This window comes from Manis pentadactyla, chromosome 11, assembly GCF_030020395.1.
Source record: "Manis pentadactyla isolate mManPen7 chromosome 11, mManPen7.hap1, whole genome shotgun sequence".
Lineage (NCBI taxonomy): Eukaryota > Metazoa > Chordata > Mammalia > Pholidota > Manidae > Manis > Manis pentadactyla.
The window spans coordinates 121,388,039-121,406,939 of record NC_080029.1 but is presented as its reverse complement, the minus strand read 5'-3'; the positions used below and the strand labels follow the sequence as shown (position 1 = coordinate 121,406,939).

General features: G+C 56.4%; 1 protein-coding gene across 1 annotated transcript in view; it reads right to left on the bottom strand.

Moving 5' to 3' along the window:
- CCDC33 (coiled-coil domain containing 33) overlaps positions 1-18,901 on the bottom strand; it is a 102,096-nt gene that overhangs the window by 47,051 nt on the left and 36,144 nt on the right. The window contains 11 exon segments of the mRNA XM_057489057.1: positions 461-532; positions 1,514-1,535; positions 1,537-1,645; positions 2,277-2,406; positions 7,931-8,051; positions 9,174-9,265; positions 12,454-12,570; positions 13,301-13,331; positions 14,185-14,293; positions 16,440-16,448; positions 18,069-18,193. Of these exon segments, the coding sequence (XP_057345040.1) occupies positions 461-532; positions 1,514-1,535; positions 1,537-1,645; positions 2,277-2,406; positions 7,931-8,051; positions 9,174-9,265; positions 12,454-12,570; positions 13,301-13,331; positions 14,185-14,293; positions 16,440-16,448; positions 18,069-18,193 (937 nt within the window).

The window sequence follows — 18,901 nt, the reverse complement described above, 5'->3', positions numbered from 1 at the left end:
GTGCTTCCCCAGAGCTTCCGGAAGGGAACACGACCCTGCCGGCGTCTTGATTTCAGCCCTGTGTGTCACATTGCTCACCTACAGAACCGTGAGCTCCTAAATGGGTGCTGTTTTATGCCGCCAAGTTTGTGGTAGTTTGTTCCGCAGCAACAGAAGCTGATGTCCCTCTTTACTCTTACGGGACCTTTATCCTAGTGCTCCAGGACGGGCGAGGTTAGAGGCTGACTCCCTGGTCTGGGTGGCCCTTTGTTCTCAGCTCTCCTCTTTGTAATCTCAGCTTTCCCTGTGGTTTTCTGGATCCTCGAATCACCCTCAGACACTTCCATTCAAAGCAGCGGCCACCTCCACCCGGAAGCCCCGGCCCTCGCCTCTCAACAATGGCAACAATCGTGAAGGGGGTTGGGGCACCCTGAAGGGCCCAGGAACTGGCACATGGCCGCCTTCTGACCCGCAGTCTTACCTCAGAAGAAAGCAGCTGGAGGGACAGGCCCACTGTGGGGGCCTCTCCGTTTATGGTTTTCAGCTCCGTATCCTGGGAGGAGAAGCGGCCAGTCAGACCCCTTGGCAAACGCATCTTCTGCGTCCGCCTCCACCCACTGCTCTGGAGTCCCCAGGAAGGTAGGTGCCTGCGGGGGGCTGTGCCTGGAGAGCGGAAGGGAGGTGCGGGCTGGTCTCCTGCCTCCGCTCACCCCCACTGCCGCCCCACCACCCTTCTCAGCTCCATCCGAGACCTGACTGGTACCTCCAGGCTTGCCTCCCGGCAGAGCGGGGAGGCTCCCATTTGTTGAGGTCTGTTAGGTCAGGATGGCCAGAAGAATTTTAGGAAAAAAGGTAACATAGAAATAGACAATGATGATAACTTCTTATTAACTTTTATTTTCAAGAACTTAATTCTGTTCTAAGTGCTTTATTGGTATTTTCTCAAAAAGTCTCACAGCAACCCTATGAGAAAAGTACTATTACTATGAACCCATTTTACAGACAAGGAAACGGAAGCACTGATACTTCAGTTTTCCCCTGGTCATGCAAGCTGGCTATGGGGGGGGATCAGAGTTTCACCCAGACAGCCTGGCTCTGGCTCTAGAGCCTGGGCTCCTATTATACAGAGAGACTGTATACGGGCATCTTGCCCACATTTCAGAGATGGGCACTCTGAGGTTCAGAGAGGTCCAGTAGCTTTCCCCAGGTTCCACAGCAAGGACCCTGGCAAGTCGGGATTTGAACCCTGCTTGGCTGCCTCAAGGCCTGGCCTCTTCCTGCTGTCCCTGGGGGCCTCCCTGTGCTTCTCCTCAAGCTGCTTGGGGGCAGTTGCCTCAAAAGCCCAGGGCAAGACCGATTTTTGGTAGTGGGGGAGCTCCTTACCCTTGACAGTGGTTTGTGTGCTTGGGCAGAGTCTGGAGGAAGCTGCCGCAGGAGCCAGATTCACCTGTGCAGGCGGGGCGGCGTGGAGCCGGGAGGGGCAGGGTGGGACCAGGAGGCCCTACCGCGGGCTGGTTCCGGGCAGAGGACTCACAGCGATGGGGAGCTTCTCCGCGCAGCCCATTCAGGTCTCTCCCTGTCAGCGTCTCGCGGTACAAACGGCTCTTTAGCGGCAACACGGAGGTGCCCAGGGGCTCGCCGAGGGTCCACGGCTCACTGCCTTTCACTGTGGGGGGAGACCAGCTGGGCCGCCCACCAAAGCTCCTACCCCAGGCTTCTTAGGTCGCAGCGTCTACGGCCCCACCAGAGCCCATCCTCGGGTACCTGGCATCTAGTTCTGCATCCTCACTGCCAGTCTATTTCCTGCCTCCGGGCCTTTCCCTGCACAGATATCCTAACTGCTCCTCTTCTCTTCAGGGCTTCCTGAGTTCAAGGCCAGCTCCAAACATAGTCCGTGTCTCTGGGTATTTATACGCATCACCTTTGTCTGCCCTTTGGGGGCTTCACTCTTAGGGTGGGGACCAGCCGGTCTCTGAATCCCGTCTCCCCCCAAGGCTGTGAACCCTGGGGTTCCATCTCCTCCCTCTTCACTGTCAGGCACATGGGGAGGGAGAGGCAGGGCAATAATAATGTATGGATCTAGTAAGGGAATTGGGCCCATGTGTCCCAGAGCTGCCATTTGGACGAGGCAGCCAGGCAGGTGCTCCCCCACCTGTCTGCATGCACTGGGAGGCTGCCTCGGAGCTGGGAGCCCTCAAACCCATCCCTGCAGGGGGCAGAGGTGGGATGGGCTGAGCGCCCTTTCATGGAACGCCCTGATGGGTGGCTGCCCTGGTATGGCACCGGGGGGCACTTACCTGAAGTGGAGGAGTAGTACTCCAGCACCAGGGCTGTGCCTTCTGAGAAGCTGGGGGCTCCATGTCAGCCTTGGAAGAGGAAGGACTGATTCCACAAGGGCAGCTCTGGGGGTCCCCCAGGTTTGGACAACTGAAAGGAGAAGATGGGAACAGGTGGTGAGGCCACAGTTTTTCCCAAATCAAGGAACGCCTGGATATTTGTTTGTGTGTGTGTCTATACATGTCACAATTTTAAAAGCAACATACACTTAATGAATAAATTTTGGTAAATACAGGAAAGTAGAAAGATAAAAACAAAACAAAACCCTGAATTCCTACACTGCAGACAACTGTTCTTAAGACTGTGCTTCTAGTTATTTCCTAAGCCTATTTTGTATATAATTGTCATCCTAACATACTGCCTTTTTCAATTAACAGTAAAACAGTCACAAGTAACACCTGTTAACCGTGAGTTCAGTATCTGCAGGATTGTCTTTCATGTTCAAGTGCCCTGGTTTCTCCCTGTCTGTGTTTTCCTATAACAACACTGTATTGAACGTTCTTTGACACATATTTCTGTATCTCAAATTATTTCCTCATTACACAAATGGAAATGCTGAGTTAAAGGGAATACATACTTTAAGGCACTTGATACATCTTGGAAAAAATGTTTTCCTAAAGAGCTGCACCAGTGTTCACACCCATGGCTAATGGGGTCATAGATGCCAAGTTAGAAACGACTTCTACTTTTGTCACCAGCCCCTCTGTGCCCCACACAGGCCTCCCAGCCCCTTGCAGAGACCACATGACAAGTTTTCAGATTCCTGAGCCTCGGTAGGTCACCAGCGTGGGCCATTGGCATTTGGGGGAGCTGATGACACGCTAAACCAGCAGTTGGGGCCCACAGGTGCATAATATTTAAATAATGAGACAAGGCAGACATTCCCATGTACAGTCAGAAAATCCATGTTGCAGGAAGCAGAACCAGAGGAAGCTCCGAAGGACGATTTGGCAGGGTGGAGGGAGGGAGGCCGTTTTTCTGGGTGGGAAACAGCCCCAGCAAAAATGTGGAGGTAACCCCAAGCATGGCATGGGCCGAGGATGCCTGGCAGGGGGAGGGACTCCGGGGGGAGGAGGCCCAGCATCTTCAAAGGCTGGAAAGTGGTGAGTGGGGAACGAGACAGGGTTGTGGGGGGCAGCCTGTAACCCCCAGCAGACAGCCCTGTGCTGTCCCAACACAGGGAGGTGCTGGGGTCATCATTCCAGACTCTCCAAGTGGCTGCGTTGTCAGCAACACTGGCGGCCGCTCCCCCCTCCTGCTCCCTGCGGGAATCAGTCACTGCTCAACAAGGTCAGCACAAATGCACTGCTGGCTCCAGGAGTTATTGATGCAGGATCGCAAAATATCAGTGTGGGCCTGCTCCCCCCCCAGCGGCAGGGCGCTGATGCCTGTCACGTGAATGTGCCTGCTCCAGGTCTCCGAGGCTCAGCTGCGTCTGCCGCTGCCTCTGTCCCTGGGGAGATGGGCTGCAGTCACTTCGGGACCAGGGGCTCTGAACACAGGGACAGTGACTGGGGTGATGGGAGTGTTCCTGAGAGTGGGCCCTGGAGTGAGCTCAGGGACAGCTGCTTGGCCACCAGGCCAGACCAGAGAAGCGGTTTCTGCATTCTGTGGGGCTTGGGATTGATCCCCAAGTCATGCGCATCCCAGAGCCCGTCCATTCTCCTGGGTGCCAGAAGGGCGTGCGCATGGCCTGGACCATCTGCCAGGCACTGGGGCACTCAAGGAGGACCTGGAACTCAGTCCCCTGCTGCCCCATCCCTTGCCCCTACCCTGGAAGAGGGGTATTTAACGGACGCTGGCTGTCTTCTCTGGGGTCTATTAATATGTCTAAATGGAGACCACAAAGCAAGAAATGGTGTCTGCCTCAGGAAAGGTCCCTTCAGACTGAGAACTGAGGAGGGACGGTCAGCCTCTCGTGTATGTGTAAGTGGGGGGGGGGCAAGGAATCCAGCTCTTAAGCTGCCCTCCGAGTCTGATGTCAGGGTCCTTGTGAACGTGCTGGTGGCATGTGGAGGGGGGGGAATGCAGGGTGGGACAGGGTGAGGGGGATCCATTGCCCCCTAATGCCAATGGGGAAGGCCAAGGCAGGCTGTGGAATTAAGGACCTGACTGACCTTCAGTTGTGATCTTCAGCAGCCATTTATCCCCGGCCATTAAAGTAGACCTGCCTGCCTGGAGGACAAAGCCTTCAACACATGGGCCCCGGGGCCCACCACAGACACCTGCTGAGCCCATTTTGGGAAGAGGAGCTGCCGGCAGGTGGTGCTGGGTAGGGCCTGAGGAGCTAGGATGCCTTGGCTCTCTGGGCCCAGGTCTGCCTCGGCCCTGCTGTGTGACTTTTGGCAGTTTCTTCCCTCCCCAGGGACCTGGTTTTGTCACTGTTCAGGAGGTAAACGTCCAACGCTCCATGCCTTGAAAGGCTGTTGTGAGGGTTGGAGTCAATCGGGATTTTGTTGTGAAGGTGAAAGTTCAATTTGACTGAACTCAGCAAATGCTGATTGGGGGCTTCTCCATGCTAGATGCCTAGGGGTGCTGCAGGGCATATGGGGGAGCTAGAGCCAGGTGCCTCTCACCTCTGGAGCTCACCGTCTTCCAAGGGCATAGGACACATATGCACCCAAATGGACACACACACCCCTGTGATTCAGGCAGAGGCCAACCAAATTGGGGGCTGTGGGAACTGGGTCACCCGAGGAGAAAGCCATGACTGCTGACGGGGCAAGGGAGGAGCTGAGGGGTCCCTCAGACGGAAGGAAGAAGACACTGCTGCGGGCACAGCCGTCAGCGGGGCCACGGGAAGCCTGCCTGAACTGCAGCCGTGAGCCAGGAGGCTGGAGGGACGCGGCCTCGTGTGCTTCGCCAACAGTGAGGCCTTTGTGCTGTTGGCGGCAAGGACAAGGGGTCCAAGGGAAGGGCCCGCCCTGGGCGGGGGCTCGCGGTGGCTGCCTCTCACAGGATGGATGGCAGGGGCCCGAGTGGAGGCTGCTGCAACTGTCCAAGCAAGGGAAGATGAGGCGGGCACGAGGGACACGTCTGTGGGGTGGGAAAGGGGGCTCTGAGAGCTTGGGTACAGTCTGGCGGTGGGGGCTGTGATGGGAGGAGATGAGGGGACACAGACAACCTCACCAGGGGCTCTGCAGGAGGCTAGACCAATGGCAGCAGCTGGTTGGGCAGTGACCCCCTCCCAGAAGTGCAGGGTGGGGGGAACTCCTAACTCCCACCCCAGGCTGAGCCCCTAGGCTCGTAACCTTCCTGTCCCTTCTCGTCAGAGTTCAGGTTTGCCATCGTCACCAGGCTCCAGCCTGGTGAAGTGACACCAAGGGCTGCCAGTCTCCCCTGCTCCCCTCCCTTCCTCCTCGTGGCCCCTGCCCACACCTGCCTGCATTAGCTACCAGCAGGGTGATGTCGGGTCACCCCTCCTCAGAGATGGGCTGAGGGAAGCACTACTGTAACCCATCTCTGGCCAATGGATGCTGGGAGAGGTCTGCTGAGGGGCTGCGGGTGGGTTCTCAATTCCTCATAAAAACCACAGGTGAAGGGGGAGGCTTCCCCTTCCTCCTGTCTTGGTCATGTGTGGAGGGGGTGCCTGTAACATTTTCCTCCAAGAGTTGTTAGCCAGCTGAAGATGCAATTCAGTGGGGCTGGAAATACTCTGAATCCTTGAGAACACTGCTGAGCTTGGTGCATCAACCAATTCTATCGGCATCCTACATGGGGACCCCTTGCCATGTGTGATGATAAATATCCTTACGGATTAAGCCCATGGAGCTGGGGTTTCTGTAACTAGCAGCCAAATGTAATAAGGGCAACAGCGAGGGTGGCCTCAGCAGGGGCATTTGGCACTAAGGGAGGTGCAGCTCTGAAAAGGATGGTACCCATTTCTCTTCTGCTCTGGGCTAGGTCACTTTGCGCAGGTTAGCCACTTAAGTTCTCCTTACAGCCCAATAAGGGACGAATCAGGAACTGGAGGAATTGAAAAGCTTGCTGAAGGCCATACAGCTAGTAAGTCACGGAGCTGGGGTCTGCAGGGCCCTCAAATTCCTGCCCACAGTGTTTTGGCAGGACAAGCAGCTGTGGGAAACCACATGACGTGCATGACGTCAGAGAGGCAGGTCCTAAAAGTTACCTCGTCCAACCTGCATCCCCTCAACTGACACGGGGAGACTGAAGCTCAGAGAGGGGAGCGGGCAGGGATCTGCAAGACGCTGACTGGTGTCTCTTCCAAGGAGGACTCTACCCACTCCTACGTCTCCCCACCTTGTAGGGTGACCTTCAACAAGTGTCCTGCAGTCACCTCTGGCCACGAGCCCCACACATGCAAGAGGCACGGAGGGTAAGTCTCTGTAGCGAGGGGCACCTCCCCCACCCAGACTAGTTTAGCAGCAAAGGCAGCCAGAGAAGGCCTGTAGGTGGGGAGGGGCTCCTCATTATCACAGCCAGTACCTCCTGCCCCTTGGGACTGCCTGCTGATTGGTTCATAATTTTCTGGGCAAATGCAGGGCCATGTGTGAGATGACTCTGGGGAAATCAGACTGAGGATTGGTTTGGGATTGAAGCCTCTGTCTCCAGGGTCCCCCTTCATCCCACCATTCCCTGCCACCATCACTCTTGTCCATGTCTGAGCCTTCTTCAAATGCCTTTGCCTTTAAATGAAGGCTGGGGCTCTGAAGCGGTGCCTCATTCTATATTTTCCAGGCCAAACACGAACATTGGTGGGCAGACAACAGGAAGGACTTCCCAGGCAGCACCGTGTTCTTTCAGGCCTCTAGGAATGCTGGGGCCATCGTGCAGAGCGAGCCCCTGCTGAAGTGTGGACTAAGGGGGAGGGTTAATCTGGCCATTCTCCTGGACCCACCATGATCTGCATGCCCTTCCCCGACACACGCAAACACACTCCCCCCCACAACCTGGTGTGTATCATGTCCCCCCACTTTCCCATCTCCACACCTGTGCCCTTGTTCTCGATTGCCCTGAACCAACCCTCACCTCTTAAAAACTCAAGAGTCCTGTGTCTGGGTGCCCACTCTAATCGCCCAGGCTCCACAGCCCTCTCATCTCTAATTAAAAAATAATTTTTTTATTTGGGTAAAATATTCATAACATAAAACTTACCATTCTAACCATTTGTAAACTGTACAGTTCAGTGACATTAAGTACATTCGCAGTATGTAACCATCACCACTGTCTTCCCAGAACTTTTTCATCATTCCATTTTTTTCATCTGTACCCATCAAACAGTAACTCCCGGGTTCCCCTCCCACCCTGCCCCTGGCAGCCACCTTTTTACTTTCTGTCTCTATGAATTTGCCTATTCTAGGTGCTGCATGTAAGTGGAATCAGACAGTATTTGACCTTTTGTCTTCTCTGAATTTTACAGCTCTGACAGTCCCTCCTGGTTTGTTGTCAGATTACATATTATCTTATGTTGATGTTCACCATTTTCAGGTATGTGACCCTGTACCTCCACCAGATCACAGGCTCCCTGAGGGCAGCTCCTTACTGCCCTGGGTCACGGCAGGAGTCAGTAAACTTACCAGGGGAACAGGTTAGGAGTTAGGGAGTTAGGAGAGATATGAGCTGGTGAGAGGGCGAGGGAGGAAGGGGGCCTTACCTGAGGGCACCCGTTCTGGCCCAGTCGAGGAACATCAAAGCTCCTCACGGATTTGATAGGGAAGGAGAGTGGGGTGATGGGCAGTCCCAGGGATGCCGGGTCCTGGTTTAGCTGCTTGACCCTGGGGAGGCAAGGAGACAGGGGTCAGCGTGGAGTGCTGCAGAAGTCCAGCACTCTTGGCTCTCTGCCCAAGCCTGGCTGCCAGGGCTCCTGCGTGGACTCCGGACTGATGCACGAGAGGAGGAGAGCACGAGGCCCTCCTAGTTAGGCCTGGACACTGGGAGGGCCATGGACCCTGGTCCTGGTGACTGCTGGCCTGCTTGGTCAGGAGATGGGCTGTAGCCCTCAGTTCCCTTTCCCACGATGCAGCATGGCCTCGGCCCCATCTGAACACAGCTGCCCTCTCGCTAAAATGGGCCTTGCACCCCTGCCTCATGCCTCACCCGAGTTTAGGCTTGGGGTTAGGGAGGCTGCAAAGGCAGGGTTCAGGGTGTGTGTTGCGTGTGTGTGTGTGTGTGTGTGCATGTGTGTGTGTGCGTGTGCGTGTGTGCATGTGTGTGTGTGTGTGCGTGTGTGCGTGCACTGAGCCCTTCGGAGGGCCAGGCTAAGCTCATTAGCCATTTTCATTCCTCCAACAAGCAAGGAGGGTTCACAGGTCCTCAGAACTCAACAGGTGGAATGGATGAGTCAGGGATCCTCCAGGGGTCCACCCGGGCACCTCGCGGCTCTGTACAGCACCAAGTGGCACAACCAGGCTGAATCCCTTCCTGAGGACTGAGAATCCACCAAGCCCAAGGGAGGTGTGGGGAGGAGGGATGAGCCGGGGCTGGAGACGGGGACACCTCCAGGAGGGCGTGCAAGGGGACTTCTAGGCAGGGCTAAAGTCATGAGGTTCTGAGGTGACCCGCGGGCTGTGTCCTTGGGGATGAGCACCATGGAGTCTGTGCCCCGAGCTAGAGTGGGACGTGGCAGGTGGGAGATGGGGGGAGGTTTGGAGGAGCTGAGGACCCCTCCTTCCCCACAGGCTGGCTGCGCTCAGGAGAGGTCTGACGGGCCCTTTCCAGGGGCTGGGCACAGCATCCTGGGACCGCAGGCCCAGAGGAGGGGTTTGAAGGGCCTTGCAGGAGGGCAGGTCTCTAGGACTCCTGGAGTCACAGCCTGCGGAGGCAATGACAGTCTTCCCCCCTCTGTCCCCTGCCATCTCCTCTCCCTCCACGTCCTCACCCACCCGGGCCCCACTCACTTAAAATCCTTGTAGCTGGGAACCACCCGGGCAACAACCACCATTGGGTTGGGGTTGTTTACCAGGGGCTCGTTGACTCCCCGGACAAAGACCTGGGGAAGAGAGGAGGTCGGTGAGCCCTGGGGGGTCTCGGGCCCACCTGCCCTCTGTCTCCCAGCAATGGGCTCATCCCTGCCTCCACACCCAGCACCTGTTCCCACCTGCTCCTGCCTCCTCTGCTCAAGGCTGCCCTCCTTCAGGCCCTGGGCTGGGCAATGGGAACTCAGGCGGAGAGGACACCCATCAGCCCCCACATGCTGCACTGCCGTGCCAAGCAGCTCCCGGTCTGGATCCTGGCTCTCACCCCTTGCTCACCACTGGGCCCCACTCACCCCTCAGCCTCTCCCAGCTCCGCCAGCTGTGATTCCTGCTACTCTTCTCTAACCCCTCACCCCTCTGCTTCCACTCCTGTCCCAAGACCATCCCTTTCCCAGGCAATTCGGTAACACAGTGGCAAAACTGCCTTCTTAACAATGAATTGGATCATGTCATTCCCCAGCTTGAGCCCCTGCAAATGAGCAGATGCCCCACCGCCCTTAGAATGAATTCTGTAATTCTCACCGTGAGAGCTGAGGCCTGCATGTGCTGGCCTGTCTGCCCTTGGCCCAGCCCAAAGGCCAGCCCTCCAGTCATTCTCCTTTTGCTCAGCCTCTTTTGTCTCACCCCTCCAGCACGCCCCACTTGTTCCTGCCTCAGGGTCTTTGCACCTGCTGATCCCTCCACCCGGACTCCCCACTCCCACCCCAGCCCTACCCGCCCAGGGGCTGGCTCCTTCTCTTTCTTTAGAGCTTAAATATCAGCACCTCTGAGAGGCCTTCTGCAACCACTTCCGTTAAAGTAGCCCACCCCGTTCTCTCAGCGCCTGGATTGCTTTTTCCGTAACACTCATGTATCTGGTGTTTATTCTTACTTCCTGTCTGTCTGACTAGAACCCTGGCTCCAGAGGGAGGGGACCGTGTCTACCATGTTCGCTGCTGTATCCCCAGCAGTGGAGGGAATACACTGCGCAGAGTGCTTGCGGGGTGCAGGAGAGCCGCAGCGAGGGAGGAGAGTTGCTGGCTTGCTCCTGGGTGTGAGAGAAACGGGGCTGCGGAAGCCTGGGCCAGGGAGGAGGAGGAGGCCAGCGGTGGGCTCAGGAGGCTGCGGCTGGAGCTGCTGGGGGTCCCAATTACATGGTGCTGCTGGGAAGTGGAGCAGGAAGAGGAAGGGGCTCCGGACACAGCTGGGGGACAGCTGGGGGCTGCACCTCAGGCGCACCTCACGGTGGAAGGAGGACCCTGCCAGGTGTGCTCCAGCTTAGGCACCCAGTCAGTGGGTCCCTGTGTCCCTGTGACCTATCCCTGCACCCCTCTGGGCTCAGTTTCCCAGCCTGTGTGCTGAGGGGTCAAGACCCTCCTCTCCCTGACCCTCTAGTTCTGACCGTCAGTGGCAGGAGAGGGCCTGGGCGTGGGGGCTTGTTCTGGGTCCCTCCCCCTTGTCTCCTCTTCCCCATCACACTCTCATAAGCCCCTCAGCCAGGCTCTGTTTCACTGGTCACCACCTGACTCACGCATGTGTGAGCTGATAAGGGCTTGAAATAGTGCTTAGGGCCTTCCAGCTCTCACTGGGGCCTCTGGAGATGGAATGAATCCCTTTTAGTTCAAAGGACTAAATCTCTGATGTGGGCATTTCAAACCTTGGCCTGAGGGGTTTCAGTGGATAGCTGCCAGGCGCTGTCGTGCACAGGGACTCCAAAAGGTGTAAGGGCTGAGGGGGCCCTGAGAGGTGCTGGGGGTGGTACTAATTTACACCTGCTCTGTGCTGAATGGTCAGGTGCCAATGAGAGAGCTGCCCAAGCACACCTGCTCCTGTCAGCCTGGTGAGTAACAGAAGCAATTTCTTGTACCGCTGTGCTGTCTCGTCTGTTATCAGGAGCAGACAGGGAGGACATCTGTGCTGGGGCAGGGGAGTGGGCAGTGGGCCGGAAGGCAGGGGAGCCCAGACTGCCTGACAAGTCAGGCTGGGGTTGGGGGTCAGATCCACAGCAGTCTCCCTGCAGGCCAAGGTTCTGCCTGGCTCTGGGTCTTGGGGATATGGCCCCTTCCCTGTGGGGTGCGGCCTGGCACAGCGAGACCAAAGTGTTGTCACTCTTCCTTGTTGTGTGTGTGTGTGTGTGTGTGTGTGAGCTGCTGGCTGTTCTCAGGAAAGGGCATGATGAAAGTGGGGGGGGATGGGATCAGAGGGCCCCTGCAGGCCTAACACACAGTGGTACCCAAGGGTGGCTGTGTGGAAGCAGAGATATGAGTCGGGAACTCTGGACTCCCATGCCAGGCTCCAGTTGCGTCTGTGCCCCGAGCTGTGAGATGGGGCTAAAGAATGCTTCTTGCCTTACTAGGCTTACAGTTGGATCAGATCAGCTATGTTGGGGCAGGGAAACCAGAGCATGGGCCTCCCCCGATCAGCTCCCACCCTGATCATACTCAGGCCATGTCTGGATTTAAATCTGTTGCCCCTGGGCATTTTGAAAGCTGGGGGTGGGGGTTGGGGAAGGGACAGACCCCAGGTCCCTGGACCATCTCTTCCTGGAGCATCGCCAGAGGCTGCTAAGAGTCCCAGAGGTTGGAGGTTAAGGGGGATGGGGCTGTGTGGAAGGTAGGCCCAAGGTGGGCGTGGCCCTGGCTGATAATGCAAGAGGCACTGTGAACAGCTGTTGAATGAACAAATAACCTAATACGAAGATTGGCCAAACCTCTTTAGAAATGGGACTCAAGGGAGGGTGGGGAGGCCCTAAAACGTTCAGGGGTGTAGGCTGTAGGCAGGGGTTACTACTCCAGGAGGGACAGAAGAAGAGACAAAACAGTTAGGGAGGGTGGGCCAAGGTGGGGGGCTTTTCTGTTCCCCGTGACATTCATGAGAGTCCACGGGAGCCTCCTGGCCTCCCTGCACTATGCGTGAGGAGCAGAGGGAGGGAAGGCAAGGTCAGGGCAGGGCTTTGGGCTTGGAACACGCTAGAATGGTTAGGCTCCATCATAATCCTCATTTCCAGCCCCATCATCCCTGCCATCCCAGGGCTTGCTCTTCACAAATGACTTCAGCTGTTTTTGAAAGGCCCAGTTGTTTTTTTCCCTTTTTGGCTTCTTCCCCAGGCTCATCTGCCCCAGGACATTAGGAGAGTCAGTAGCGGCCAAGGGCAGAGCCTGGGGCCTGCTTAAAGCTTGGCCCACCCCACCCCACCCCACCCCTGAGGGCCCCAGTCTAGCACCTCTAGAGCTGTGTGGTTGCAGCTGATATGGCCGGACATGAAGCTGCCCTTCCAAATGACTGTCGCATATAGTTGGGTCTTGGCAGTGGCTTCCTCGGCTTTCCCAGACTGGGTAGGCTGGGGACAGGGTGGGGGAAGAAGACACCCAAGGAGGAGGGTGACCAAGGGAAGCCCCTGGCCGTAACTCCAGCCCTCTGCAGACGGCCACCTGGCATTGCTCCGCTGGGGCTCCGAGCCGATAATCAAAGCTCATGGTCCCTGGGAGCCCTTCCAAGGAGATCAATACAATGAATCTTCCCTTTGCCATTTGAATATTTTATCGCTCTCACAAGGACCACTGCCTGCCTGCTCTCTTTGTAAGGATGTGATAACAAGGCATGGCTTGTCAGTGGACAGGGTGCCAGGAGGCCTGGGTGAAGCTCCCAGAATGGCAGCTGAAGGCTTGAGTCTCTCAGGTGAGTCGCTAATGTCTCTGGGCCTTTCCTTCCCTGCCTGCCACTGGTGGCACCTCCTGAGGCCCTGGTCTTGGGCCTTTCCTTGGGGCCTGGGGAAAGTAAAGACCTAGGACCATGGTTGAAGAGTTGCTTAGAAACAAAGAAGGCCAGTGCCAGGACCTGGGGGCGGGAAGGAGGCATGGAACGGACCCCAACTGAGTACCTACTATGTGCCAGGCACCTAACTAGGTGCTTTATGCTCATCATTGCACTTGAGCCTCCAAAAGGCCATGTGATGGGGTATGTAATCTCAATTTTGCTGATGAGGAATGGAGGCCTGGGGGTTAAGTGGCTCCCTATGGATATACAATTAGCAACCAGCAGACCTGGGAGAGGAACCCAGACAGTCTCACTTCATGTTGTTCTTTAAGCCATGAGAAGGGTCTGGAACACATTGAGTGAGGGGAAAGTGATGCTTCTGTTTATCTCTGGTTCAGTGCTTGGCTCACAGTAGGTGCTTAATAAATACTTGAGCAATGCAAGAATGAATTCTCCCTTCTGCCAATCAGCACTGGGAAGAGCTGGTGGGCAGGGGATTTAGCCGGAAGCGCTCAGGTCATGGACTGAGGGACCCTGAGGCTCCTGCTCCAGGCTTGTGCCCAGTTGCCCACTAGAGGGGTGCATTCCAGGGAACACTTTATCTCCCACATGCCCCAAACCTCCTGGCCTTCCTCCTGCCAAGGCAGCACGTGGAGGCAGCACAGAAAGAACTGGCTCAGGAGACTGTGGGACCTGGGCTCCCCCCGTGACTCTGCTGCCCACGTGCTCTGTGACCCAGAGTAAGAGGAGTCTTCTGAGCCCCGTCCTGCGTGTGTGAGATGTGATTCACCCGAGGACTGGGCATGGTGTGAGGACCTGGCACTTGGCAGGTACTCTGTAATTATGGTATTTCTTTGATTTTTAAAGATACATTCCCACTCTTTTAACATATATGAATTCAGAATACATCTTTAATTGGTGTATTCATTTAATGTGGTAAATGGCCTATGCTAATTGAGCTCTTTTATGAAGATGACTTTGGAGAATTCCAAATTCTTTGGAAATCATTCTTATGTACCAGCCAGGAGCTGTGTTTCCTGAGCCCCACGTGGCCCTAGACTTGTCATACCGTGAGGTGGGTGTGGGATGCCCGGAGTTGGTCTAAGGGAATGGCTGGGGGCATCAAGGTGGTGCCCACCCTCTCTCTCCCTACCCGTCGCAGGCCTCCGTGGGCCCAGAGCCCAGGTTTTGGAGTCACCTTTGCAGCTCAAAGTGATAGGGGTGGAAGACACGCAGGTACTTGATGGGGATTTGGGAGGACACCAGCTCCTCTTTCTTTTTATTGTCCACCACCTTGAGGACCACATCTGGAGAGAAAACCAATGCGCAGAGGGTCAGGACAGGGCTTAGCTGGCCGATGTTCTCCTGAGTGAGGTGAGACATGGCCGAGAGCAGGGAGCAGGGGCCACACTGAGGGCTGCACGTGCAGGCACACGTGCGGGGCACACACATGCACACACTTCCACAAGCACCGTCTGGGTCCCTGCACAGGATGAGTCTCCATGCGAGGTGCTGTTAGGACCCAAAGATGCAATTCTTTCCTGTGGTCCAGAAACTCCCAGGCCAGAGGGGAACGGAATCCAGCCCGCCACGGCGGAGCACACACGCGCAGGCAGAAATAGTGCCCCATCCAGAAATAAGGCCCCTTCCCTTGGTCACAGACACTCATCAGCCCCTCAGGCTGGAAGCGGGGGGCTTATCTCCCACAATGCTGCAGATGGGGAAACTGAGTCTCAGTAAGGAAAAGTGATCTGTTCAAGAAATCTTCCGATGTGAATATCAATAAAAGTCTACTCCAAGTCAAGGAAAACTAGTCTAACCACTAAGAATAACGCACCACTTAGAAAACCTCCTCCCAAGAGACTGCATTAATATAGAAAATGCATGAACTTTGGGATGAACTATGAGGACAACACCAATGACCTGGAAATAATCGGGGTGGTCCTACTTAGCGAGCACCCATAACGTGCCAAGCACGGGGATGGGTGTTTCTGAGCCACTATGCAGCAAATCCTCACCACAACCCCTCAAGTAGGAATCGTCACCTCTGTCTTTAAAACGTGGTCTCTGGAGCTCAGAGAGGTTATACAGCTTGACCAACATCACACAGCTAGTGAATGGCTGATGTGAGAGGCTGGGTTTCCTGGCCCTGGAGGCGCCCTCCCAATCTGTAAGTCGGTGATTTGGGAAGGAAGAGGCGATGGAGGAGGAAAGACAGGAGGAATGAGGGAGCCTGGGGTGGGGAGGAGACAGACAAGAGCTCTAGAGAAGAATGGGAGCGGGAGGGTGGGGAAGACGGTGGACCCGAGCCCGACTCGAGGGTCGCCCCCTGCCCTCTGCCTCCCTCTTGAGACAAGGACACCCCGGCCGGCCGCCAGCTCTTCAGGCTCAGCAGGCTGGGAGCCCAGGGCTGCTGGTCACTTGGACCTGGAGGGTCACTTGCATAAAGGGTGGGGGAGGAAGCACACGCTTTACTGATTTCCCTTCCTCATCCTCACAGCTACCCTGGTGCATAAAGAGGAGAAGATTTTTGCCAGAGTCCCTCAGGAGCCGGCCATGTGGGATCCACGCTCGATGGCAAGAGGGGGGAATGGGCGCCTAAAGGATCTGAGCGTGCCTTGCAGGAGAGGAAGGCGAGGCTTGAAGTCGGCAGACCTGAGTCCTGGTTCCAACACACCAACTTGCTCTGTGACCTTTAGCCAGTCACTTAACCTTTCTGAGCTTCGTGTTCCGGCTCTGGAAAATGTTAATACCTTTAAAAAGAAAACCCCTGCCCCCTCTTAATAGTGTTGCGGTAGGGGTGGAATATGTTTTTCAAACTATGAAATTCTAAGCAAATGCTCCTTGTAGCTGTCTCTCCTTTCCTCCCTGTCAGCCATCTGTGCTGCTCCACACACTTGTCCAGCCTGACTGAAAAACAGCCAGGGCATTCCAGTGCCCCCAGCCAAAGCAACAGCCGTGGCTGTGGAGGCTGCACCCCTCACGGCCACCACCCGCGGGCCCTGAGTCCCCGGAGCTGGTTGGAATTTGCTGAGACTGTTTGGTGCTCCACGACCCCAACCTGGAGTTCCGGGTGGGCAGCTAGCAGAGGGGGAACGGCCAGCCAGCCCTCACCGCTCCTGTCTCCATGCTACAAACACACTTCATCAGCTTCCTCTCTGGGCACTGCGCCCCCCGGGCCTCCCACAGCTCCCTTTGTGCGGCGGATCAGGCGTTCCTGCCGCCCGCCTGCTTTCTCCACACAGGTCTGCAGCTCCCCTCTGCTTGTCATTAACACATCCTTGAGCTGCCTCCCGCCCTTCCCCCACCTCTTGGCCTGGCCCTCATTTCCCTCACGCCCACCGCAGACATCACCACAGCAACCAGTCCCAAGCAGGTTCCAACAAGCATCCAGCGATTTCAATCTGTAAAGAGGCGCCTGCCAATATTCTCTGCCTGCCCGCGCCTCCTCACCCTCCTGCCCTCCTGCAGTGAATCCTGCTTCCCTCTCTGCTGCACAGATGGGTCCAGGCCACCGACTCATCAAGCCCTTTTCTATAGTCACCCCAGTTGTGTAGAGCCAGGGGAGGACCCCAGCCCAGGTCCCCTCACCACACCCCTAACTTCCTGTCAGCCATGGAGATGCATGCACGTGCACACCCCCCAACCATACACACACACACTACACACACTCATGCAATGCCAGGCACACACTACCTCCCGGATAAATCCAGGTACACACAACACACTGTTGCAGCCAGACACACACATACAAGACACACAGACATGCATGTCTACAGGCAGTCACAAGCATGTATTCATACACACACAATGTTCACACACACATGAACCAGCATGCAGGCATTCGCAAAGAGACACACACAGCGCATGTGTGTGTTTGCATGAAATCCTAGGTCAAGTTTTCCTCCTCTCTGACATTTTCTCACATCATCCCAACAGCTCACCTATCCCTTTAACAGGCAGAAAAACATTCTCTGGCTTGACCCAGAACTAGCTTCCCCTGCTTTTTCGATGTTCCTCCTTCCCCGTTTCCTCTCTCCCCTTCCACCGTCTTTAGCAGCTGGCTTTTGGCTCTTTGTGAGGTGGACGAGGGGTTTCCCTGGTGAGATTTCAAGGTGAGAAGCAAAGCCTGTCCTCTGAGGGAGGGACCACCTGCAAGATGGGAGCCTGAGGTTCTTCTGCCCAGGTAAGACCGGAGACGTCGTGGGCACGTCTGGGTCTGTGCTGACAGTGCCTGAGGCCAGTGCCCACAGCTGTCCTGCAAGTAGCCGGGCAACACTCCAGAGTACCCGGCCTGAGCTCATTGCCTAAGAGTGGAAATCAGAAAGGTCCCCAGTGCGGAAACCACGTGTGCACACGTATGTGTGTGCACCGGTACCTGGGGGCTCAGGATAGGCCCCATCTTGAGAAACTTAAAATTGCCTGCAGTGTTAGAAGTTGCCAGAAGACAGGGACGGAAAAGCCTTCCAAGGGTGGAGGGGTAAGAACTGTTAGGCAGTTCAGATAACAGTGGACCCAGGCCCTTGGAAACTGCTGTCTGACAGAGGGCTCTGCCTGGGGAAGAAGAGGGGGATAAGGAGCCATTCTAGGGAAGCGGCTAGAACACTGGAGCTACGGTGAGAGTGTATGATGCCGATCCCGGGTCCTCCACTTACTGACTGCTTGAGTTTGCGCCAGTTGTTTCCGTTCCCTGAACCTCAGCATTCTCATCTTAGCAATGGGGCAGTGTCGTCCTCCTGGGAGGTGTAACTCCAAAGAGCGATGCGTGGGGATGTGCCAGGCAGCCGTAACGTGCCGGTTCAGTGGGAGACGGTGGTAATAACAGCCATGAAAATGGGAACAACAGTCATAAAAAAAAGATAAGCTTTCATTGTCTGGAAAATTCATTTATGTGGAACAACTCATTTTTCGAGCAGGCTGGGGAGATGAGGCATGACAGTATTATGATTTTTATCCTTTAAAGTGCTTTTAACAGAGCCCAAGGAGGTGTTCAGGTGGCTTCCAGCCGCGCTGAGAGGGAGCCTGACTTGTCACCCCTCCCTCACCGGCCAGCCCCAGCCCATCCCCGCCTCACCTCCCAGCCTTGCATCTCAGCTTGGGTCTGCACTCTGACTGTGTCCCCCCAGATGGGGGCTTTGGTGGGCCCTGAGGTCACAGAGGTGACTGCCTTGGAGTTCTGGTCCTTCGCCTCCTCAGATGTGGTTCTCCTGGGGAGGAAGGGGCAGGAATCGGAGGGCGGGGGTCCTGCCTGCTGCTCTCCCCTCCCAGCCTCCCCTGTCCTAAATCTGAGCAGAGGTGGATAGAGTATGAAGAGCTCCCTCCCAGGCAGAGACGCTCATGTCATCCCAGGCCCAGGGGATGCCAGGCCTCTTTCCTCGGCTGTCCTGCCTGCCCTGGGGACCACACTGTTTTGCTGGCCACCACTGAGGCCTTCACAAGGACTCCGGCACCAGAGGCTGCGGGTGGGGGTGGCGGTGGGGGCACACGCCATGCCTGTCTGCCGGCCTGCCCCTTGCCAGGGCAGGGCTCCCCGGCAGGCGTCTGTGCACATAGGCTCCCACCCTGACCCTGCTCTTGAGGTTCTGTTCAGTGGGAGGACGCCTCTGGGCAGGGTGGCCACAGGGTGCGGCTGGCTAGCCCCTCCTTTGACCTTCATTTCCCCAAACTTCTAGCGGTGGATTCCCAAGGCTTGGGTCAGCTTCCCTGCTTCGAACCTCTTCACTGGAGCACACGCACGCTACTGCCTTCTGCAGCACCACTGTGCGCAGGGCCCTGGGCTCGGGGCAGGGCGGGGGGTGGGGCGCGGAGGGGTCAGGCAGGGCCAGGCTGTCCAAGACAGAAGCAGGGCCAGAAGCTTGGGTCCTCTGCCTCCCAGGGCCTCCCACAGGCGTCTGGGATAAATGTCTCTGAGTTCC